The sequence below is a fragment of the Eutrigla gurnardus genome (genome assembly GCF_963514095.1).
Source record: "Eutrigla gurnardus genome assembly, chromosome: 20".
Lineage (NCBI taxonomy): Eukaryota > Metazoa > Chordata > Actinopteri > Perciformes > Triglidae > Eutrigla > Eutrigla gurnardus.
Genome location: NC_139931.1, coordinates 15,201,807 through 15,227,743, shown reverse-complemented (window position 1 = coordinate 15,227,743; position 25,937 = coordinate 15,201,807). Strand labels below are relative to the sequence as shown.

General features: G+C 47.5%; 2 protein-coding genes across 2 annotated transcripts in view; one reads left to right on the top strand and one right to left on the bottom strand.

The window, feature by feature from the left end:
* LOC311031311 (epithelial membrane protein 1) overlaps positions 1 to 25,937 on the top strand; it is a 155,200-nt gene that overhangs the window by 64,408 nt on the left and 64,855 nt on the right. The window lies entirely within an intron of this gene.
* The window catches only part of grin2ba (glutamate receptor, ionotropic, N-methyl D-aspartate 2B-a), a 95,948-nt gene that overhangs the window by 25,621 nt on the left and 44,390 nt on the right, over positions 1 to 25,937 (bottom strand). The window contains exons 5-7 of the mRNA XM_084037498.1: positions 11,404 to 11,547; positions 10,964 to 11,234; positions 5,291 to 5,483 (exon numbers count right to left, since the gene is read on the bottom strand). Coding sequence (XP_083893624.1) covers positions 5,291 to 5,483; positions 10,964 to 11,234; positions 11,404 to 11,547 — 608 coding nt within the window. The remainder of the gene's footprint in view (positions 1 to 5,290; positions 5,484 to 10,963; positions 11,235 to 11,403; positions 11,548 to 25,937) is intronic.

The window sequence follows — 25,937 nt, the reverse complement described above, 5'->3', positions numbered from 1 at the left end:
TCCAGCTCCAGCTAGTATATAGGAGAGTACATCTCGGCCGTGTTGTACAGCAGGTGAATTGAAATTCATGCAGCAGCAGCAGCAGAGCAGCAGCAGCAGAGCAACAGCAGAGCATCAGCAGAGCATCAGCAGAGCAGCAGCAGCAGAGCAGCAGCAGCAGAGCAGCAGCAGCAGAGAAGCAGCAGCAGCAGCAGCAGAGAAGCAGCAGCAGCAGAGAAGCAGCAGCAGCAGCAGAGAAGCAGCAGCAGCAGCAGCAGCAGCAGAGAAGCAGCAGCAGCAGCTGTCTCCACCTGAAGCGAGTGACAAGGACTCTACCCTAACAATATCCGTACATGAATTTTCATGAATCTTTCCTTTTTTTCTATTTTTATTTTTTAATTTTAGAATTCTTGCCATTGTAAATCAGAACAAATGCCACAAACACACACACACACACACACACACACACACACACACGCTTGCCATGCTAACTCCATGGCCTGACACAGATACGTTTTAGCGCATGCTCTGGTGTGAATAATGGAGGACTTGTGTGAAATATTGATCAGTCAGTTTTAATAAATTAACCCTGACATGAATTAGTCATGAATTACACTCCTTAGCAATTACTGTGGTGCAATGTACTTATTGGGTTTGTAGAGGAGGAATCTATATGGAGAATGATAACATGCCCCATATGGCGGACAAACAAAAAAAAGGGCTGCGTGTACACATGGGGTATACGGTGTGAATGTGAGGGGAGGTGTGAATTTGGTGTGTGTGTGTGTGTGTGTGTGTGTGTGTGTGTTTGTATGTATCTGGTGATATGTGTGTATTCAGACATGGCGACTGAATGTGTAGAGTAAACAAAATGTAAATGTAAATTGTGCTAATGGGAAGAGAGCAGAGAGAAGGTGAGAGAGAGAAACGAAAAGGAGGGTAAGACTGAGGCCCGTTGGTTTATTTTTGACAAATGATTGACAGAACTTAATTAAAAGCAATCGTTATGAAATTCATTTAAAGTGGTAGCCCTTAAACCGAGAGGATTCTCTCCCAGAGAATTGATAAAACCCTTGAGGATTCTCCTCTGCTTTTTCCTAATTTCTGAGCGTTTCCGAATAAAACATCAAAAGCCTTAAAGGACAAAATGAACGTGTAAGAAGCAAGAATCATAATGGCCGACCGAGGAAGGAATTAGAGTGAAAACGAGGCCGCGGTAAAAGAGACAATAATGTGAGAGAAACGGGAGAGACAATCATTATGTGAGATAAAATAAAGTGGAGAAGTGAGTAAACCTGGCAGAGAAAAAAGAAGAGATTTAGTGACAAAGACGGAGAGAGCGATAAAGAGGAGAGAAGGAAGGAGGAAGAAAGAGGGCAGGAGCATCCTGACCTAGATCCAATCAAGCCTCATCACAAACAGCTACCTGCCCCATAAACACACACTCCACTGGCTTTACACACACACACACACCTGGTGGAAACGCACACTCATCCTTCAGCTCAACAGGGTCACACTGTGCTTCCCAGTGTACCACACACACACACATGCAAGAAAAACAAAACAAAACACACACACACACACACACACACACTGTATTGAAAGCCTCGCTGGGGCCACAGAAGTTCAAAAATGTCCACAGAGCTTAAAAGCACTTGACACCTTTCCAACTCGGAGCTCATTTGGAACCTTTCCACGTCTGGCAAGGTCAGGGCCACTGTTGTCAAACTCATGATTCTCACACTGTTGTGTATTGTGCTCTCTCCTCCTCCTCCTCCTCCTCCTCCTCCTCCTCCCTCACTGGGTCTCTTTGCTCTCTGTGCTTTGCTCCTCTTCCTCCTATCTTCATTTGCCAGCCTCACACTGTAGCATTAGCTGGAATGTCACAGCGCCGGCTACAGAGGACTTAATTTACTTAGCGGAGTGACGCGTCCTTCTCTTGTGGCGTTCCACGGAGCTCGCGGGGCCCGAACAAGGAAATGCTAAGCAGAGAGGGATCGGCATAATGCACGGCTTTTTCAAGTCAAGTAGATGGCCGTGACCGTGCAGCGATTCTTCATCGTTCAACAGCAGACTGAAATGTAAACTAGATGTGATTTACATATTCCCATGCATCCGCGCGCTGACCTTACCCGTGTTTGTAATCTGCGAGCTTGAAAGGCACGCTGTGTGTGATGGGAACTACAAAGCCACGTGTGATCATCTCCACGAGTCACAGGCAGAAGTATCAGCCTGCTGAGTCCTAACGCTGTCCCACTAACTCAGCCCCGTCCAGCGAGGTGTGTATGTACCAGCCCAGGACACGCTGCGTTTTACACAGCCAATCATCCATGAGTCCTCCGTCCTCCACAACCTGCTGCGCCGCTTTAATCCGAATGTTCAACTTTTCTCTGACTAAATCTGAAGAATCGGGTCAGACAGTTCCTGTGTCTCTCTACAGTTATAACAGTTTCCTCCTGCAGTTGCCAGGAGACACATGGACGATCTGGGATGAAGCAAAGGCACAATTGTATTAAAGACATGGCAACAACCGCTATTACGTCCACCTTTATACGATAACAGGAAATGGGAATGAGCATGACGAAGGACCCTGCAGGTTGTGACTCACCGCTTTAATATTCTCCTGACCTGTTGCACTTGATTCTAAAGTAAGATCTCACAGCAGAAACTGAGATCGAGGCTTTGTTTTCGAGCTCTTTAACTCCATTTACTTAATTGTGATTCATCACTGATGTTGAAACTCACTGGACAGCGCCATTGAATAAACGGTTTCCTACCAAAGGGCGTTAGTTCTCTTTCCACCCATCATTCATCCCTTCATCCATTGATTGGCGTAGTAGTGAGGCGACCAGGCAGCGGGGCCTCCATCCCACCAACCAAGCAGCCGTTCATTCACTTCCTCGCATATAGACTGTAGGCCAAATGCTAATCTCCTGATTGAACACTTGAAGACAAAGGTTATCACCAAACAAATTTAGTTAAGGCAGCGAGGGGCAAAGGATCTTAGCGGCGCTCGCGACTGATCTAATCATCAGCACAGCTAAGTTGATTATAAAACTGCAGGTCTGGAGCGCAGACAATGGCTGGGGAGGAGCAGAGCAGAGGAGAGGAGGACGACGAGGGGAAGGGAAGGAGGCGTGAGCGGATCAAACGGAGCAGAGCAGGAGAGAATGGAGTGGAACAAAGCAGAGCAGATGTATAAAAGCAGAGCGGGGCAGAACAAAGGAGAAGACTACAGGGCAGGAGAGGACATGGAGTCGAGCGAAGCCCAGAAAACGACCGCAGCGAGGCACGCGCCAACCAAACAGGGGAATTGCATTCTGGGGCAACAGCAGCTGCCACAACCTCCGCTGTTATCTCAAAGCGGTAAGCGGCGGTTAAAAAGGTGTGGGGGGGGGGAACATGCAAAGCTTCAGACAGGAGCGAACAGGCATACAGGAGTTGAAATGACATCTAAAGAGTTTACTGGAATGGACAACAAAGCTTCCGCTGCCTTAGTGCGCGGTGCAGTTAAGCCTGGGGCATGAGCGGGGAAATGATCCACATCCCTCGTACACGGTGGAATCTGGAAAGGTGTGTTTCCACGGTAGCGCTGTTTTCTCCTGCTGTCACTGAGAGAGAGTGAAACAGGTCGGCGGTGAGAGTCAGTGTCCGTCTAAGTACTCGTGAGAGGGTTCAACGTGTGTTTCAGTTGGTTTGAGAGTTGCTTTTCAAACCCCCCTGGAAACACACACACACACACACACACACACACACACCTGGCCTTCACAGTCCCTCTTTAGCGCAATAAAAACACACACAGAGCTCCAGCCGACACACGCAGAGAGGCAGAGGGGTGAAACTGCCCCTGAAATATAATGCTGTGCTGAGCTCCGGAGCACAGCACGACAGGGGCGAGCGTCCGCCGACTGAAACGCCATTGGGACCAATTAGGCATCGCGCGGAGCAAAGCGCCGCCGTAACGCTGCGCTTCACAACCAGTTCAAAAGGCCTGCTGCTGAGACGGACAGCTGAGGGGGTGGGGTTGGTTATTCCAGAGGAAGGGGGCATGTGAAAGGGGGTGTTTGTGTGTGTAGGGTATTATTACATGGTGGGGGGGGGCACACATGCTCGTTTGCATGTGTGCGGCAGCATCTGCTGCGTCCGTGGCTGCGCTGATCTGCGATCTGTGCCAGAACGCCGCCGTTGATGTTCCGCCACCTGATCCCGCGCATCTTTCCAAAGCTGCTGCGTGTGGCATTCCTGCATCCATAAATCATCGCCACATTCATTTGGAGTCATTAGTGTAACTGTAAATAAATGACTATAAACAAGTGGGACCGCTGCAGAGACACGTGGCCTCCATTCTCCATTATAGATATATTGTGCGCCACAGAGCTGGATGTCATGGGATGTGATGCGGGTTGCTTTAGGGCAGAAAAGTGAGCTTGTTTACTGCACACAAAGCAGGAAGCAGAACATTATTCCTGCAGTGCAGAAAGTTTCTCACTTTAACAGATAGGGATTTAAAATCCGACAGATGGCGGAGTGCGAAGTGGCAACATCCAACAGGAAATTGAACTTTGAAATGTTTTCATTTTAAAGAACACAAACAACACAATGCTTTTTCTCTAATAAGTGAAATATGCATTAAGGCAGCCTTGTTTTCCCATAAACTTCTTCTTTCTCCATTTAAGAGAAGCAACATCTCCTTTGTCGCCCTCAGGTAAACGGACTTAATCCCAACAGTCACTGGTCATTCTGTCACATTAGAGGTTCGCCCCTTATAGTGGAGGCAAATACCACATGAATGTCTGAGAAGTTTGTTTTCTGGCTGAAAGTCAAATGAGATGATTGATTCTCATATCTGTTAAATATGAAACTACAGGCAGCAGCTGGTTAGCTTAGCTTAGCATGAAGGCGGGATAGCGAGGAAGCCGGAGGGGAACAAATCCGCATAGCAGCACTTCTAAAGCTCACTGAATTACAAGTTCTTTGTTTGTACCAAAAACAAAGTGTAAAAGCAACAATTTGCTGTGTTCCAGGGGAATTATGTGTCCGACTCTTTATTGGCTCGGAGCAGTGTATCCTGGAGACTGGCTGGTTGCCCGGCAACTGAGTATAATGTCAATTAGTGAGCTTAAGAGGTGCTGGTAGGCAGATTTTGTTACCTTTGGACAGAGCTAATCTAGCTGTTGCTAAGCTAAGCTGCAAGATGAAGCCAGGAAGCGGAGAAGCTCGTTTCCCAGAACGTCACACATCACATGTGACAACGGCGAGACGGCTCATGTTGCGTCGTGGAACTAACGAGGTCGCCGCTCAGCAAACTCACCTGAGCACTTCGTTGGGGTTGCCTGAGATGGGGGTCTTCTTGTCGGGAGCTCCGTGGCACTCAGACTTCAGCAGCGTGTGAGGCCCGCGGTCCATCATCATGGTGGACGTCGCCATGGTGATGATGGCCACGCCGTCGCGCACGCGGGCCTCTAGGCCGTAGTCCCACTCGTCGTAGGACACGGAGAGCAGACCTGGGCGGACAAGGCGAGAGGAGGAGAGAGAGAAGGGTCAGGGCGGGCGTGCAAGGGAGAAAGACGGCGGGAAATATGGCGAGACGGGGCGGGACAGAGGGGTTAGTCAGAACAGGGAGATACGTATCAGACGATGAGAGGACGGGGGAACGTGAAGGGACAGAAAGACAGGGACGGACGGATCACACAGTGGACATGTTCCGAACACACTCCCAGACAGAGCACACACTCGTGATGACTCAGAGAGCCGATCACACCCCCATCCTGTCTGACTAAGCGTCTATCACCTTGCTGTGTTTGTCCATCTGTCCGTCCAAAGCACTGGCTGTCTCTGTTTGTTGACCTTTGCGCTGTCTGCCCGCCTATTTATCCGTCCTCCTGTCTGCCCGCGTCCCCTCTTCTTTAGCCAATCTGTCTGTGTATGAACAATCATGTGCATGTCTGTGTCTTTGTGTCTGTCTCCCTGCCCGTCTCGCCCGCCGCCCTTACGGCCGTCCATCAGCCCCTTCCAGCGTCCTTCCTCCACCCTGATGTCCTTCTCTGCTCTTCATGATCCTGGAGTGAATAGCAAGTAGATGGACGACACAAGGATTTTGCTTCTTTGTATCCTTAGTTCTATTAATGTTTCTTAATCTCTTCTTTCTACATCCAAACAAAAGAAGTTGATTCACGATGAAACTTTGGCTATGATGGGCTGTCATTTTAATAATGGCTTTCATTTATATTAAACTGCCGTTATTGATAATATGATGAACTCATGACAAATAGTCACCGTGAATTGATGACTCACATTGAATGCTGCCCGGCGCTACGAGTCTAGTGTGCCATGTTTATCTCTTTTTAATGGCCATCATTTAGCTCATTTAGCTCTCCAGTTCACCGCTCTCAGGATTTAACAGGTTGGATTGTTGGATCACTTCTCAATGGATCATAAGTTTTGGATCCATTTTAGAAACTGGATATTTATTTATATGCTTTTTTTCTTTCTTTTTTTTAATACTTCATGCAGGTGGCTTTAGGTCACAGGTTGGTCAGGGTTTAATGTTTTGGCAAATTGGCACTTCTGTCCTCAAGGTTCACACCGAGGCAGCTGTTACTTTCCTCGCTCTGATTTTCCCAGCATGCCTGCTGACCTCTCGCTCAACTTCTACCGTGAACAACAATTGTCCAATCATAGCAACCGCAACAAGGTCTGTCAATCCTTTCCTTCACTTCTTGTAGAAGCAGTGTGCATGGGGTTTGAGTAAAAAAATATTTTTTAAATCACCTCTTCAAAACCAAAATCCAAGAGCAGAAGCATGAGGAAGATGGAGATGTATATGACATAAGTGTTTTTGTCTGAATTAAAGTAACGTGATGTACTTTTCTGAACTTACCATGTTGTTGTCACTGTTCCATTATTACCCTTTACTCACTTCCTGACGATTATTCATCAAAAATGGAATTGTGTAAATGTGTTGTGAAACCATCAACCCCGAGGTATTTGGTCAAAAACCCGCGTGTTTATCTTAGCTGCCAACGTTAGCATGCCCAGCTAACTAACCTAGTACCAGTCTAACATGTAATCCTTCCACATCAAAAAGCCCGGCATTATTTAAACTGTCAGCTCCAACTGCCCTTATGACTTCTAGTAAAATGGCCAATAACTGATCTTTCCGGTCGGGACCCATCTGACGCCTCTGGGTTCAGGTCTCACGGCCCTCAGCGAAGCACCGAGCGCCTTCAAGTCAATCCATCTGTCCCGCTCTCCGTCCATCAGTCGCTCGCCATCCATCTGACAGAGTATGACCACATGTCAGCCGGTCCACTACCGTGTCAGTGGGCAGAATCAGACAGGCGGCCTGGCAACCTGCCTTCCTCGCGGGGCCTCGGCGCTGACAGCTCCGGCCCTCCAGGACCACATCTAATGTCACACACTGTTGACACATTCTCACACACTCGCTCACTCACTCCCATCACTCGCTCCTTTTTGCACACGTCCCCTTTTATTATTCCATGGCAGAGATTCTTTAGAGATGTGTGTGTATTCTCACCACCTTGGGAGCTGCAGCGTGACGGCTCTATGTTCATACATATCTCTCAATGTCAAAGAACACACATGTCAACTGGCGATGCTATAGCTGCAAAGCCCTCTTCTGGTCTGTAAACTGGCTGACACACACACACACACACACACACACACACACACACATAGAAGACAAACCACAGACGTAGAGGATGCACACGCAGGCAAATGGAGTTGGAGAAAGTAACAGCAGAACTACCGTGTCACCGGGTATTTTTGGAAACAGCTTATTATTGTCAGTGATGTCAGACTGGGTGGTTACGTTAGCACAGCCTATGCAGCGGTAACTGATCAGGAAAACAGAGGCAGAAAAAGGGGAGAAAAGAGGGAGAGGGTGAGCAGAGAGGAAAAGTCAGCAGAGACACAAAGAAACAGGAAAGGAAGGGAGTAGAGAGTTAGGAGGGAGTGAGAGGAGGCAAAAACCAACGAGGAGCGAGGGAACGACGGAGTGAAATAAGGGGGAAAGGGAAGGAAGTGGGAGGAGAGACGGTTCCCCAGAGCGCCACTTAAGGAAGGCATCAGTGGAATTACCCATGAGAGTTGGACGCTCTTCATCACACATGGTGCAAATTATTAAGTGCGCCTTGTAAGCAAATTCACCCCACAGCTAGCGTGCACCTTCTGCCCGAACCCTGAACTGCTGGTTTCACCCCCACACACACACACACACACACACACGCCGCCACACCATCAGGCCCATGCTGCGCTGCGGTGTCCTTCGCTCTGCGTTAAATCAGGAGCCGTGTGGTCGACTGCCACGACAGGCTTCATGTGGCTTTTATGATGCTGAGGTAGGAACTCAGAAATAATGCTCGGGTGAATTATTGAGCTCTACATCTGAACGCCTCGCGTCTACAAAGATAACGTGTCTCGCTTTTGTACAGCAGATTCTGCTTTTAGGTGAATTCAGGCCGGTATTCTGTTCAAACCTGTACGTTGATGGCAAAAATAGAAAAAGGAGCGTTCGGCCCCTCTGCTGGCTGTTTGCTGCTGTCAGGATGTCAATGCATCTGCAATAACGCAGCCGAAGACGGCAAAATCGATAGTCTTTCAGATGCAGCTCATTATGAAAGTGAGGCTGCTCTCAGTGCAGTTTATAGGCCGTCACTGCTGAGCTGTCGAGTAACATCCTATATATCACGTCCATGTTGTTGGCGAGCACAGATCCAGGAGCAGCAACATCCACACCATTATAGGATTTCTGTGCATACATGGTGTAGATTTCCATAAACGAGACTTCATTTCATCTAACGCCAATTATAAATGATTTCATATCTGCCATTTTGTTGTTTACGTTAGACTATAAGCACATTCTCCATCCCGTTCATCACGCATTAAATGAGCGGGTGACATTTAGCCGACTATCCGTCATTACGTGCCGCAAGATTAATCCCACGATAATTCAGCGTGAGCTGAAAGAGGTTCGTGTCCGTCAAAAGCAGCCGCTCTTCCAGCTCCACTTTGTCATCACGCAGGCAGCGCACGAGCCGGCCGCGATTATCTCTCCGGCGACATCAATCTAAAGCAAAGTTGCTGCGTGATTTACATAACTGATTCGGCGATACGTCAAACTTTATAGAGTGTAACCTTAATTTGGAGCAGACAAACTTCACCCCGGCCTTCAGGTGAACGCTCCCGCCCTGCAGCGCACGAGCCTCGCACGCAAAAGCACAAAACCCCATTTGATTACACTCACCCATTATTTTCTCACGCAAATTAAACCATAAACCAATCTGGGCATTTCACAGACAAATGAACACAGACAGACAAAAAACACACTCGAAGGCACACAAAAAGGCCTGCAGAACACGCTCCCAACTCCCATGAGGAGTAAATCATCCACGGATGCCAATAAGGGAGCAAAAAAGAAAAAGTCTGAGTTACGGTGCGAGGACTGCACAACCATCTCAGGTTCCGCCTGGCAACCTTTTCCCAGAAAGTGCTGAGGACAGGCAGCGGTGTAATATCTCCCCTTCACTGTAAATCAACAAACCAAACACCAACAAATTATCAGGCTCATATGTCTGGTGTAAATATACTACCTGCTCCAAAAGTTGTTTCTGCCCTACTGAGAGTAAAACGGGCTGAAGGGGTGGAAAGTTCCACCCGTTAGAGTCCCACTGAGAGTTGGCCTTTCTAAAAGAGTGTGTCCACCCCCGAGTACCAAGAGTGCAGTTACATGAGGCCGTCTGACGGGTCACCCTGACAGATTGCGTGAGCAGGTTGAGTATTTAATGCACCCCAACTTAGATGTGACTTTAGTTCCACGTTTGACCTTCAAAGGTCAGAATGACCTCCAGTGGTGTTGTGAAGGGGGGAGACGCTCCCTCATTCCTTATTAGGAAAGGTCAGTTTGTTTGTTTTTTTTTGTCTTGCAGGAAAAATCCATATCGCTAACTGAAATTTTGGAAAATAGCATCTCAAAGTCTCGGTGTCTCGACCACAACAACAGCAACATGACATTGCTCCATTCGCACCGACCGAATACAGATTTTTCATTCCTAACCTTGGGATAGTCATTTGACAAAAGTGAAGTCCACTTACTGGCATTTTCTAGAATTTTTTAATTGCGTCTCTGTCTCCATTAGCGGACGGTGAAGGTTGTGAAATAAACCTTTTTAAACAGGAGTATGTCACCCCTTGTCCTCCCAAGCAGTAGACGACGCCATCCTTTGGTTAAAAACACTAACAACTGTGCTGAAACATCCTCACCTGACCTGGTACTACTCTTTATACTCTATATATATACATATGTAGCATTAATAATGACAATTACTAGCTGGTGAGTCAGTGAAATGCCTCAGTTGTGTCTTCAATCCATCCATTAGTCCTTTAGCTACGAGAATAGCTAGGAGCAGTATGAGGGTTTGGGATCAGACCGACTAAGTAGAAGATACATGCATTTCCGGTACTTTCAATACACTCTGGATACACATCAACCCAACAAAACATGTAATGTAATTACTGTACTTACAAAAGGGATTAGCATTTGAGCTCAAGGCAAGCAAACATCTTTTATACACTGAGATCTTGTCAGATAGAAAACGGGATCCAATTTAAATTCCTAATTCGTACTTGGTTTCCTGAAACCTTGACAAAATTGTGCCAAAAAAAGAGGAAATAAATTGTCTCTTTCCAGAAATCATGACCCAGAAACTCAAAATAGTTCACAGGCCTTGTTGTAAGCACTTTCTAGGAGCTATGGTTGAAAGAAAATAGTTCCACAAGCCCAGAGCCATATAGTCCCAGTATATTGAGAAGGCAGTCAACTCACAGCAAAACAATCTAGACTGGTAAATATGCAGATTTAACAATGAAAACATTCACTTGATGATCAGTAGACTAAACATTTAACCAAACAGTGTTTTGCAATCTTCATTTTGATTCATAATTGCCACTAAAGCACATGTCCTACCTGTGGGGAACTCTGCAGGCACTGTAACAGTGTCTCCAGCTACCAGCGAGGGCACGATCCACGTGTAGCCGTAGCCGGTGATCCCGACGGAGTGGGCCACCTCGAAGATGGTGTTGGCCTCCTCTTTTGTGCAGTAGAGAAGGATGACGGGGCTCTGGAGCTTCTTCAGCTGGTTCTGGATCTTGGAATCTCCGTCGTCCACGGACATGTCGAGCAGTAAAACCTCCTCCAGTTCCCAGCCCACGAAGCTGTTCTCGATGGTGCTGCGGACCTGGACGGGACAGAGGCCGATCAGAGGAGGCTCATACTTTTGTATTTGACATATTATATACAGATTGACGAGGATGAAAAACCCTCTAAATTGGGATTATTAGAAAGACCATTTCCCAGCACAAGGCTGCAATATTTCTATGGTGACACTAAATTGCCTTCACGGTTACCTTGGTGACAAAGTCCTGGTAACCGGGGTAGTACGTGGTGACGATGGAGAAGATGTACCAGTCGTACTCCTCCATGATGTTCAGCATGACCGAAGCCTGCTGCTCGATGGAGGGGCCGAACTGAAAGAACATGGAGTCGTCGTCCTGGAAACGGCAAGAGACAGAGGCACACGGAGTGTAAACGGTTACGTAACAATGTTGGCCTGAACTTTAATTTAGTCGGCTTGACACACAGAGGAGAACAGATACCACTTAAAAGGACGGCGGCGGTTTTGGAACGTTATTGGTGGGAACATTAATTTAGCCGCCTTTATTCTCTCACTCGCAGAGGAGAAGGGCGAGAGGACACCAGTGAGCTTGTAATGATACCGCTCGCGATTTTCATTAGTTGCCTTTATGACTCCTTTTAATGAGTTTGTACACGGGGGGGGGAAGGGGAGGGGGGGCTGGAGCAAATTCTGGGGACTGAAAGCTGCCTGTCCTTAATCTCATCCATCATTTTCATCAATTTGTTTTATTACAGCCGCGTTGGAGCGACGCAATTTTAATGTAAGCTGCAAGACGCTGGATATTAAGATAATGTGCTAAAAATGACACAAATACCTCCGGACATGCTGTCCATAAAACACAGCAAGTCCCTGGGAGAGACCAAATCTAAATACAGAGGTACAGAATGCACATCGGTGCCTTTTTGTTCTCGATTATCGGTGCTTCCGACGTGGCGAATTCCATGAATCCGAGTGGTTTTGTCGTGCGTTGGGATTGCGGCGCGTATGTGAGTAAAGTCAGGCGGGGTGTGTGGAAATCTCTGCCGCTCCTCGGGACTCAACATCAAAGGCTAACCTGCCCCTCCCAGGGGACACACATGGGCCGATCCGTTACCTTGTCGCTGCGTTAATGAGATCAGGGCCGTACCATTGAGGTGGCACGTTCACGGCTACATGGGAGACTCTTTCAAAGAAGGCGCCGCATCCGTGAGGCCGGAACGTGTAATTATCAGGCCTAAAGTTCAACGCAGAGGCGTGAAATAACGCTGCCATTTTGCACTTCTCAGTTCACTTGAATCCATCTGTTCCTTAACTTTCTATCTCCTTCCCTCCCTCCTCCATCCATCTCCATGCATCTCTTCTCTCACTCTGGAATTACTGCCGGGGCACAGTTATAATTGAATTTCCAGATCTGCGCACTCCCGCTCCACCCTTTATCCTCCATACAGCCCCCCCCCCCCTCCTCCACATTTCCTCTGGCTTCCTCCCTCTATCGCTCTCTTCTTAAGAGCAGTATTAATGTAGTGTCCAACGCACTCATTCAGTGCCAGAGGTCTGCAGAATTTACATCAGCCTTTGAGAAAAACACACGCTGTAAGAAGAGCACGACAGAAGCCGGGGAAGCAGCAGGCTGTGAGATTGTTAACGAAAAAAGAAAAAAAAAAGAGAAGAAAATCAGTGGTGGGAGGGTTTGAATGATAAGAAACCTTGGGCAAAATGAAGTGTGACAAAACACCTCTCTTCATTTACAGCAACAACAATTAGGCTCTGGCCACATTATCGCCTCTGTTGGCACAAGGTGATCGATTAGCGAGTATTAAAATTCCCAGAGGGGGGGAGCGAGGCCAGCGAATCAGACGGCCAGACGCAGGAAGCCGGCCAGCGAAGGCTTTGAAGGCGCTTCCGAGCCGCTCGCCGTCTGACGTCAGCGCTGGCTACTGTACACAGACAACAATACACTACAGCGCACAATACAGCAGGATGAATGGCCGGTGGAGACGGGGGGAGATGGAGGGATACGGCAGGAGAGATAATCAGGGGGGGGCGGGGGGGTCTGATAAGAGGAAAAACAGGGAGAAACTAAAAGGAGAAAGGGCATCAAAGATAGAGATGTGTAAAAAGCATAGAGGGTGTAGCTGAGATTTGAATCCTCCAGGGGGGACGGAGGAAGAGGACAGTGTGGTGACAATAGGATGAATGGAGAGGAAGAGGGCAGGCTGGCAGACCGACTGTGATCCTGTATATGGAGCGAGCGAGCAGTGAGGGGCAGGAAGCCAGGAGCCGGCGAAGGAGCAGGGAGACGGAGGTGTGTGTGTGTGTGTGTGTGTCAGGCAGTCAGCCAGATATGCAGGAGGAGGCTAAGGCTGAGTTGTTCACGCCGCCATCAGGGAGAGGAAGAGGAGACACGGGACACACGTGTGTGTGTGACATCTAGCTGTGTTTCTATGTGCCTGTGTAGTTTATATGTCTGTATCACTGCGTGTGTGTGTGTCTTATTTCCCCCGTACAACTGCATCAGGGCAGGACACACACAATAACGTAGATCTATCGGGATAACCGTAAATATCGTCAAAATACATTTTTAAAATTATTTCTGCAGGGACACCTTACCATCATCTTATTTCAGATTACTTAGCTTAGCTGTGTGTGTGTGTGTGTGTGTGTGTGTGTGTGTGGGCATTGGTCTGCCCCAGAGCCTCCAAATGAGTGCACTCACGCACTCCTAGAGCAGTTATTTGACTTGGAGGGGAGAGAGAGAGTCAATAACTCAGGTATTTCAATTACACACACAGGGGCACATCAGTGACTGCAAAAGAAATAGACCCACTTCCAATCTTGCTCTGGAATTTGCACACACACAAATTTGAATGGTTGTAAACACACGCGCACACACACGTGCACACACACACACACACACACACACACACACACACACACACACACACACACACACACACACACACACACACAGCTGCATTCAAAAGCCACCTTCAGATAGAAGGGTGCACTTGAACACACACAATACAAAACACAGACAAATCAGGACTGCAATCACAGAGTTATACTGGGGTGTCGCTTTGGACACACACACACACACACACACACACACACACACACACACACACACACACACACACACACACACACACACACACACACACACACACACACACACACACACACACACACGTAACATCCTGAGAAAACAACACTCCTAACCTGCTAAGCGTGTCATACACTGATCACATACAGCAAACAAACAGGAACAGACTGGAGTGCATACACGTATTTGCACTTATATTCACTCCAGTTCAAACGTGTTCAATGGGATGTGTAGATGCATAGATACTACTCACGGGTCCACCTGGAAACTAATCTCTATAAACAGATAGCTGTATATAAATGTTTGAGCAGCCTTTGGTTGCATGCAGGTAAACAGTCCATGTGGAGAGAAAAACCTGGAGCCCATCGGATATTGTTTGACAACGCCGTAGCTTTTTAACGGTTCGAAGGTCTTGGCACGGGCCTTTGGCCTAGTTTGTTATCCACATAACCACATCAGGACCCCATTATTCCTGTCTCGTTGGGTCTCCTTTAACTGCCATGTCTCCAAAACTACAACCAATTTTCGAACTTGATTCACAGAAATTAAATTGGTTACAATATTCTCCTCTTGTCTATTGTTGGTGCAGGAGGTGGAAATTTGAAGCATATCAATTTGGTATTTTTGGGATTTATTTTTGTCGTTACAATAGTTCTTCAGATATTGTTATTATTGTTGCTCTTTTTGATCCCTCGGCTGCTAGTTAATAAATAATGACATCATGCTGCTGCTGGTGTTCTGTCTGTTAAAGTTTGTCTGGGTTGCATTTGAATCGGGTCTAATTATCGTTGGGTCTATTTGGATCGACTGTGAAAGTGGATATCTATTTTTGAAACACCAACACACACACGTCGGGATGAGCTACACTCTTTTGAACATGCAGATGAACCTTTACTAAATAAAGTGAGATATTACACGATAACAAAGAAAGAGGCAAATCCTCACCTCGTGTCACTTGTGCTATTTTAAGAGAGACTGCTTGGATCCGAGTGGATTACAGCCGACATGCCGTGTGATTACCTGCTGCTATACGGATACAACGCAAGAGAAGTACCAGAGATGATGTGGGAGAATGTGGAACACATCCTCATTAGCCCACAAAAAAATAAATACTACGATGTCATTCCCTTAGCAACCACACTGATTTTTAGTTTTTTAATAAAGCGCTATATAACATATAGACATTTCTTCTTTGTGAGGAAGTAGCGATGAGGCAAAGACAGAGAGAAACAGAGTGGAAGAGAGACAAAGCCTGAGATAGAAAGGTAGAGCAAGCCGGAGAGAGATGATGGTGTCTGTTGCTGGGAGGTTTTTGGCAATGCATATTTCTATCCTGCCTATAAAGGCTCCTTTGAACTTGAGCGTGGGGGGGGGGGGGGGGGGGGGGGGGTGCTATTGACTGCTGCTGCACTGCCTGATAGAAAGAGAAGCCAGAGAGAGAGAGAGAAGGATGGAGGGAGGGATGGGAAAAAGAGAGCAGGAGTGGGAGGTGAGGCAGCAGTAAGGGGGGGGGGCAGCTGGCCTTCACTTGAATGTAGTGCATTTAAAAGACAGTGGGCAGGAGATATAAACTCAGCAGCCACAGGCATTCACACACACACACACACACACACACACACACACACACACACACACACACACACACACACACACACACAGATAAAGCCTGTGAGGACAAGCCGCCATCACCACGTGTGCCCAAATTACGTATTGATGACAAGCCTTCCTCTCCGTCCCTCGTTCGCCCCCCCCCCCCTCTCTCTACGTCGCTTCACACACACGCATACACACTTATAATCTCTACCTCAATTAAAGCTCCTCTCCCTCCCCGCTTCTCTCTCTCTCTTTTTGCCCCCCCTCTACTCCGCTCTTCTCGTGCCTGATCATCACATTTCTTATCATGGAAGCCCACTTATCTTGAATCCAACACATACAAGCTTAATTAGCTCGCACATTTGTCAGGCCATCATCTAATTAACAGTGACCTTATTTTAAGTACTCTTTTTTTTTTTCTCTCAAAAAGCGCAGGTCTTCGTGAGAAAATGTGACTAATTTTGCCCCGACGTGATTCTGATTGCAGCGACGCTGCCCCGTCACGGCCAGCGCACCTTGAAAGGATAAAGAGAGAGAGAAACAGAGATCCCAAAATAAACAGGAAGGGGGAAATGTAAGTGGGAGGTGGTGTTTTGTTTCCCGTCTCGACACAATCAGACGGTGTCTGAATGAACGTTAATACCACTTAACACTCAGACACACACACACACACACACACACACACACACACACACACACACACACAGATCGTTTCTCTCTGGCCCATTTCTGCTCTAAGTTTAGCAGACGAGCCACCGAGGGGCCTCTGCAGTCTGATGCTTTTCCTGCTGCTGCTCTTGTTTGTCCCCTGGTCCTTGTAGAGCGGTAATAGTTCTTTCTCCGAGTGTGTGTCTCGCAGAGTTAGGCTGCAGAGACTAAATAGGGTGGCTGCTGGAGGGAAGGGGGAGTCTACAAAATATATGGACGCAGTCAGGCTTTTATATCTGTGTATTTGTCTCTGGAAATGAACGGCTGAGGCCAAGAGATGAATTAAAAAGGGCGGAAAGTGAGTGAGTACATTTTACAGATACGCAGCGACATAAACCGGCTAAGCAGACAGAAAACTGTGAGAATGTGCTCAGCGTTTTAATCGTTTTTGGGGTGGTGTCTTTTCTTACAAAGCTAAAGAAACAAGGGCTAAAGTGTAAGTCATGGATTAAAACATGATTATCTGCTCTAATTGCAGCTGCAAATGTTCTTTTCTTTTTTTAAAAGATTACTTTTGGGCCTTTATTCGTCAATATGAGATGTGGGGAGAGAGAGAGAGACGTTACAGTTATGTGATGTGCTTTAGCTCCCAAAAGTAACCAGCAAGTGCATATTTAAAATCATATTTAATATGTGTCAGTATGCATGAGGAGGAGGAGGGCGGATGGAAAAATAACCAAAATCCAAGCTCCTTGTTTACCTGCCATCTCCAAACTAATTGCCTACTGGCTCCTCTTTTGAGTCATTTGGACAAAAATGACATAATCAATAGCGGTCGACCCTGCTGTCTAAAAACCTGCCGCGGTTATCACTGTAGGCTGCCGTGTGAGAACGCCGGTGAGTAACTCAGAGGCGGCTGGTCTGGTCGCAGCCAAAATGTAGACAGGCTCATCCCGGCTCCAACACACTGAAGTCTGCAAATCACTGGGGAATTCAGTCAGACTGCTCCGTAAATCCAGAGGATCATGTGACCTGCTGTCTCCCCAACCTCCCAAACCCTGCTAATCATGTCAATATGACGATCCTGTCTGTCTCTCTTGGTGCCCAAACAGATATTTCCAGTCAAATCAATCAGTTCAGAGGAGAGAACAACAAGTACAACTTCTTTCTGCCTACAGACTGTTTTCTCTGGTCTAACCAGGGACGAACAGGTCCATTTCTCTCACTTAGGAAGGGAGAAAAAAAAATAAAAGCAATAAAGAGAAAAGGGGCTGCTCAAAGCACCTTACTTTTTCTTCTAAAAGAGGCACTTTCTATTCATTTATTTCAGAAGATGCTGTTTTGTTTTACTTAAAATGTAGGCCTTCATTAGTAGCTCATTATTATTCTATTATTTATGGTCAAAGCTATTTGTTTTCCATACGCAGCCTCGTCTACTAAAAAAATCCCTTTCAGCAAAACTGCTTTGTCAATTGCCTTTGGAGGGAAAATGCCGTTTGTTTTTGACGGATGACAAATCCATTTTTGAACATAGTCTAAGAAGTTTGCGTAGGGAGGAAGTCAAACACAGGACATTCACCCAGGAGGCTGCTATTCGTGTCCTGTGTGATGATGTCATCCACAATCACACGAGAACGGAGGACCAAAGCAAAGATTTGAGACTTTATTCTCACAGAAGAGGATCATACTGCTAATGTAAGACACAGATGGACTTTAAATATGTGTGTGTGTGTGTGTGTGTGTGTGTGTGTGTGTGTGTGTGTGTGTGTGTGTGTGTTTGGGGGAGGGGGAGGATGAAGAGGCGGCGGTTCAGGCGGACCACGGAGTCTCCCAGGGCGTCCGTAAAGTGGTTTAGGGAGTCAGGGAGGTGAGCACGCTGCTGTAGTCAGACATCTTTCTTCCTGTCCCTTGCTCCAAGCAGAGGGGAGAAGGGGAAAGGTGACAGCGGGTTGAGCACGGGGGAGAGAAGAGGCGGGGAGGGAGTGAAGGAGGGAGACGGGGGACAGCGAGGTCCAGATGAGGGATGTTATTAATCCATTTATTCCCCCTCCACTCTCTCCGTCTGTCCTCTGCTATCTCCTCCACTCCTGTCATATCCACTGATTTCAATCTCCTGCTCTGGCTCGCCCTCAACTCTCCTCTCTCCATCTCTCCCCCCCTCTCTCCCTCCTTCTTCCTTCCTTCTCCACTCTTTGACAACCCCTGTAACCTTTTTTCCTCTATTCTCTGCGCTAATCCTCCCTCCTTCCTTCCCTCCCTTCCCTCCATCTCCCATGCTTCCCAGGGTGCACCTGTGCTGTGCTGTCAGTTGTAGGCCCAGAGCCATCATCATGCTGGGGCTGTTTTTCACCGTTTCACACACTACGAAAACTGAACGCTCCCTTTCACAAACACATACGTCCTCATCGCACACGAACCCTCCGCCGTCAGGGATTCTTCACCTCGAGCCCCGATCGCACAGTTTACCCACGATACATTGGTGCACGCCGCGAGGCGAGGGCCGGGGCCAACATTTAGCCTTAAATGTGTCTCACACCTATAGAAGCGAGTGAAAGATGAAGCCGCCCGATGTTCAGAGGAGAGAGACAGAGTGAGGAGGAGGAGGAGGAGGAGGAGGAGAGTGCGAGAGGCGAGCAGAGAGCAAAGGGAAATAGAGTGAGAGTACGGTTGATATGTGCTTCTGTGTTCTTTTCCTGGCAACACGATAAAGGCTTGCTCTCAGTCACTGTCAGCGGCGAGACCACCCTCTCTATCTCCGTTCCCCTTCCTCCTCCGCCCCCTGCTCGCCTCTCCAATCCCAACCCTCCCAAAGCAAAGACAACCCTCTCTATCTGCCTCCTCTTTTATCTCCCTCCTCCCCGCCATCCCCCTGCATTTTACATTTCAGGCATTTAGCCGGCGCTCTCATCCACAGTGACTTAACAAGTGCAACTGCAGAATCCGCCTCTCGGAGGCCTCGAGAAGCCGGGGTGCGGAGGTCGACGCCGCCATGACAGATGGGACAAATGTTCTGTGTAACTGGAATGACGAAGGAAAAGTGCGTGCTGAGGAGGAAAGTGAGGAAGCTTTACGTGTTCTCCCTCTCTCCCCCCTCCTCCCTCATCTCTGATTCCAGACCACCCCGTCTCCCACAGGCGACTCCTTCCATTCACTGTGATGAACATTCAAATTCAAATCTTCTTTACTGGCATGATTTATGTTGTCTCCACAACGGAACATGTTAGAAGACGGGCTGAGACAATAAGCCAATCTGCATGCTCCTCTTCTCCTTCCTCACCCGTGCCAGTCTTCCTTCCCTGACTAATTAACTCGTTTTAGTTTTTTTTTCTTTTGCTGCGTAAAGCTGCACACAAGCACTTAAAACCCTCGTCCCCGCCGCACGCCACCCTCACACTCCCTCAAGATGCTGACGCATAGAGATGCCCCCCTCAGTACGTCGCCATCGGATCCTCTCTCAGAGCACACTTGTGGCTACCTGGGCCCGAGCATGTGTGTGTGTGTGTGTGTGTATGTGTGTGTGTGTGTGTGTGTGTTTGTCCTCGTTAAAATAAAGTGGAGTCAGTGAAGCTTTAACCCAAACGAGAGCAGAGAGCCGGAGCTGCATGCAGCAGAGATGTGAGAGGCTGTTCAGCTTCGGGGCAGAGGGAGTCAACACTTTGCCGCTGGACTTGATGAATACTTCAGATTGCATCATTCATGATTCTAAGATTCATTCACTCCGGAAGCAAGTGGAGTTAAATCAAAGCCATTTTGGACCAATTTGCTACCGCAGTAAAAAAAAAGAAAGAAAGAAAAAGAAAGGAAAACAATCAATCTTCAACATGCACTACTTTATAACTGTTTGCTTTGTGTCTACACGTCAGTGAATCCCTCTCCTTTATCGATTTTATATTCCTCTGAAAACCTTCAAACAACGAAGTTTCTCCCCACTTACACCTGAGCTCATCATGATAACGTTTTATAAGAATCTAAAATACTAGTTTCTACTGACTTACTGGAGCCTGAACGCATCATCATGTAACACAAACCCTGTTAAAGTTAGCGGTCAGCTCCATGCAGGACTGTGCTTAGCGGATGCTAACCGCTAACGTGAGCCAGATCTCAATCTGCAGCATGAATTCTTCACTCACAATGTAGCAAAATCAGGGAGAAAACAGTGTGCGTCTATAGTAACATACACATTTCCCTTTTGTCCCCAGGATGTGGGTTTCAGAATTTTGCAGCATTTACTTTATCTCTTAATTGTCATTGATATCTCCTGATGCAACCAAATATTTCCTAGTGCTGCCGTTTCACATTAAAAGCATTCAGCTGGCGTTACGAGGCGTGGTTTTCACTCCGGAGCGGCGGAGCTGCGTGGGAAGAGGACTGGCATGGCGCCCGACTTCGAAACCAGATCACAAGTTCAGCTTCGGTTTTAGGACTTCTGCATTACAACAACGTGCATTTCTCCGTCTCCCCTCCACTGCAGGTACCTTTGCTGCTCCGCTCACAAAGTTGCACCTCAAGGAGTGTTTGCCGTAGTATAAAAACCACACTTGCTGTTACCACGGTAACCGGTGGTCTGAAATCTTAGAGATTCTGACTTAAAGCACACGACTCCCAAAGGTTTACAATACAACTACTACACTTTGTACACCATGCAACATATCATACAAATAATATTAAAAAACAATCATTAAGAAATAAAAATACAAGCCTACATGTGTGATATAAGATGAGATATAGTTTATAGTTTGCTCTGATATAAGTGGCTGCTTCCTGTAATGTGAGGTGGTATTTTAGGGTTGTTCTTTTTAACTTGTCCTGCCTTTAAACAAGCTGCATGGCTTCAGCATGTTTCTATTATATATCCAAGTGAACCGCTGTCTGTCCACCTGTAGATAGCCTGAATAGAAAACTCCATTCATTATTCATTTAACAGGATATAACTCCACTTTCTTATGTCTCTTTGTTTTTTCTCTCCATCTCTCTCTCTCTCTCTCTCTCTCTCTCTCTCTCTCTCTCTCTCTCTCACACACACACACACACACACACACACACACACACACACACACACACACACACACACACACACACACACACACACACACACACACCCGTGGCCCGTCTTCGCTCTCCCTCTGCGTGCTGCCGTGACAGGCCTCCTCTGTGGCTGCCAAAGCCTTTTAACCACAACAATATCTAAATGGCACACAATGGCCCATTAGAGTCATCAAGCCATTAAACCAGCAACCGGCAACCTTCAGCCTGGCAATTAGGAATATTTCATTCACCCTCCCACCCCTGCACACACACACACACACACACCCCTTCTGTTTCACCCTCTCACCCTCTCCCTTGCACGTGGACTACACCTCACACCAATCCACTCTCATTCTCCCCCCCTGGCCTTTCCATCTATCTCTCTCTCTCTCTCTCTCCGTTGCCACGGTCACCCTACAACAGCGGCCCGCAATCAGTGTCACGATCGATTAACGCATTTCACACCGCTGGACACGGCATTTACAGAGAAGCAGATGAATTGAAGAGAAGGAGCGGGCGGAGATAATAAGGAGAGCAGAGAGAATGGGTTTCACGTGTGCCGTGTCGATAGCAGTGGTGGTGGATACAGTATCACACTGCAGAGGGGCTTTCAAACAGGAAGGCCCAGTGAACCACTTCTTTACAGGTCTGCCATTTCCTTATGGTGACGCAAGAACGTTCTTTGGTTACAGAGGAAACAGACAAGAGTTCCAAGACAATTACTTTATTTTTATTTGTTAAATTGATTTCCTTGAAATAACCCCCTTTCAAACCAAACTATTCCTTTATTGCTTTATTGGAAGCTTCAGTCTCCACATATGTTGGATTGTATATTGGCCGTGCACTACTAAAGCACGGGGCCATGACATCCTGTCTCTCCACGACCTTTAATAAAGGCACATGTGGTCAAATCCATACATTTTTAGAAAGCCTGTAACAAAAAAATGTTTTGGAGCCAAACTAAACCCCATAAAATAAGTTCAAATGTCCCGCCTGACCCGAATCAGCCTTTCCTGCTTCCTCTTTGATATCCATATCGAGCTACACAGAGTTCACAGCCAAGACAGATTTTCATTTCATTTCTAGAAAGCGTTGGAAACGAAGGAGACATGCCGGTGACGGTGGAACCCAGGGCCTGCGGTGCCACAGAATATTAACCGCAGCTTCTGGGCATTCGATCAAAACATTTTGATGAGGACGGTTTGATCATCCTGAATGATGGCGGTTCAAAATAATCAATCCCAGCACCTCCGTTCCAAAACACAGATTCACAGCGGGGGTTTATGACGAATGGAAGCCGCCTATAAAGCCTTTACGGGGCCGATTAACCCCTTGGCTGTGATTTCATACGCATAAACACCTCTGATGTATGGTTTTCTACATCCATAAGCACCGGTTGTGATTTCACACCTATCAGCCCGCTCCCATCCCCCTCCGTGTGTCCTCGCTCTCCTCCCCTCCGCCTGACAGTTGGTTGCAACAACAGCCACCGAATACACACTGTGGAGGTGCGAGCCGCTCTTCCTCTACTCCTCGCCGTGTGCACACACACGCATGCATGAGCGCACATGTACGGCTCCAGCGCTGCAGCATGCTCCACACACACACACACACACACAAGGTGCACCTGTGTACATTCAGACACACACACACACACCAGCTGTGGCACTAAAGCCAGCTTTTGGCAGTCACGTCTCCTTGCCTCCCAGGCTGCACACTGTGGCACTGAACAGAAGTTGAATCCTGCATCTGGAGACGGTGCCGGTTATCTACGTGCCTCACACACTGCTGCACTCGGAGCTCCTGTGAACGGCAACGCATTTGCACGCGTTGACAGCGATTTCTACGACGTACAGACAGTGACATGACGGAACAGGGGAGGCATCACAAATGTTTGCCTTCCTATGTACATGTATACCACGCTGCCTGTGCATTGTTCTCTCCCTCTCAGCTTGTACCTCTCCCCCTCTCTCTCTCTCCTCCATCACGTCCTTCTTTCCTGCATCGTGCCGCATCCAAAGCGTCTGAATTCTTAAAATGTATTAATTTTGAAAAGATGCTAAAAATATCTGCCCGAATATGATGGTATCACTGTGATGCATTAACACGCGCACACAACACAGTGAAAGGAACGCTCCCTGTTTTTCACCCGCAGCGTGAAACTACCAAGATAACACATCTAATTGAAATGCAGGGGAGACACGCGTGTGAACTGTAAACTCAAGTATTGGAGAGAGAAAGGCAGGCGGGGTACAGCCACCTGATAAATCCCCCAGTGGCAGCAACCGAGGTACAGTGCTGCACTGTAAGGCGGCGTGCTTTGCATGATAGTGAGTCTGCGTGGTGATGAGTTGCCTCGCCTCAGAGTACTCCGAGGGTCTCTGAAAGCAGGCGTAATGTGTTGCACAATGACTGGCTGAGGGCGCGCGGGCTAAGGGTATTTACTGAGCAGGTGAGCTGGGCATCGGTCCAGTAAATGAGGTGACATAACAGTAATAACGTATGCACATAGTATGCAGTCTGTCAAGGACATGACTGGAATCAACATCCAAAAGCACGTCCCATATATACAATTATATTAACATATTAACACTATATTCAGTTTTATATAACCAGTTGCAGTATGTTAATAGGGTCGTTAGATAAGTTAATTAATGTCTTAATCAGAAAATGATTCTATGTCATACATAGTCATCATAGTTAAAGTATGCTATTAATACAAGAACAATTATTAAGATGTTATGAGGTAAAAAAAAGGAAAAAAAAGAATACTTTTCCAAAGGAATCATTTTTACTGAATTATGAGTTCAGAAACTCAAAAAATGCCAAATATGTAGAAAGGTAGAGAAAGAAAAAAATTAAATACTCCCACTACAAACACAGCTACAAAGTTAGGTCACATTGTCAATGTCAATTAGTAGCATTTGTCTGCCACGAGTTATCAAAGCAACATGAGACGAATCAGTGAGCTTCAAAGAGGCCAAAACATCTGTGTCCACGCTGCAGGTGCACGGGCCAAAAAGACTATTTAGAGCTTTTACACAGCTGAAAGTACCCAGCCGGGACATGATGGACTCAGGACAGGAGGAGGGACAACTGGACTCGGGACAGGAGGAGGGACAACTGGACTTGGGACAGGAGGGACAGCTGGACTCGGGACAGGAGGAGGGACAACTGGACTCGGGACAGGAGGAGGGACAACTGGACTTGGGACAGGAGGAGGGACAACTGGACTTGGGACAGGAGGGACAGCTGGACTCGGGACAGGAGGAGGGACAATTGGACTCAGGACAGGAGGAGGGATAGCTGGACTCAGGACAGGAGGAGGGATAGCTGGACTCAGGACAGGAGGAGGGACAACTGGACTCGGGACAGGAGGAGGGATAGCTGGACTCGGGACAGGAGGAGGGATAGCTGGACTCAGGACAGGAGGAGGGATAGCTGGACTCAGGACAGGAGGAGGGACAACTGGACTCGGGACAGGAGGAGGGACAATTGGACTCAGGACAGGAGGAGGGATAGCTGGACTCGGGACAGGAGGAGGGATAGCTGGACTCAGGACAGGAGGAGGGACAACACACACAGAGGGAGAGCCACTTCTTTCTCAGGTAGACGTGCCTCCACTACACCTTTACTAATAGTTGTCTGCTGCTATATTAAGGTTCTGAATGTCGTATGTTGCTTACTAGTACTTGGAATTAAACATGTCTTACTTTAACCGATAACGGGTGAAATCCTTCTGCCATTATGGCGTGTAAAAGGTGAACTAAGGCAAACAGGGATTATATAGAAATCAATGGAGTTCTCGTGACCACAGAGAACCTATAATCCCAGATAACCTGAAAAAGTCCCCGGCCTAATGCGACGCATGGCGGCTCCGCTTCTCCCTCTTTCTTCTCAGCGATATTAAATTATTACCTGACCAGGATTCTCATTAGACTAAAGAGGCAGGTGCTCCATCACCGGCGCTCCGTTTCCATCAGGCCACCGCCGTCCTGTCCTCCCAAGAGTAATGCGCTCGGCTCGCGGCGGAAAGCGTGACTTAACGTTTGCTTTTGTTTGTCTGGCCTGAGCAGTCAGTAGTGCCAGGGGGTCACTCCTCCTCAACCGGGGGGCCGGTATGAGGGGGGCGAGGGAAGGAGGGGCGAGGTAGGAAGGAAGGAAGGAAGGGGAAGAGATGACGGGGGAAGTGAAGAGAGACAACAGACAAATGCTCCAAACCTTCTTTAAGTTTGCATGACTCTCTCATCACACAATTTGTTCCTCCAGCTTTGTCGCTTCACATCCATCTCCCTTCCTCCCATCTGCACTTGTCCTGCACATGCTTCACTCGCATCCCTCACTTTCTATCAGCCTCTATCCTCTTTGTACGTACACACACACACACACACACACAC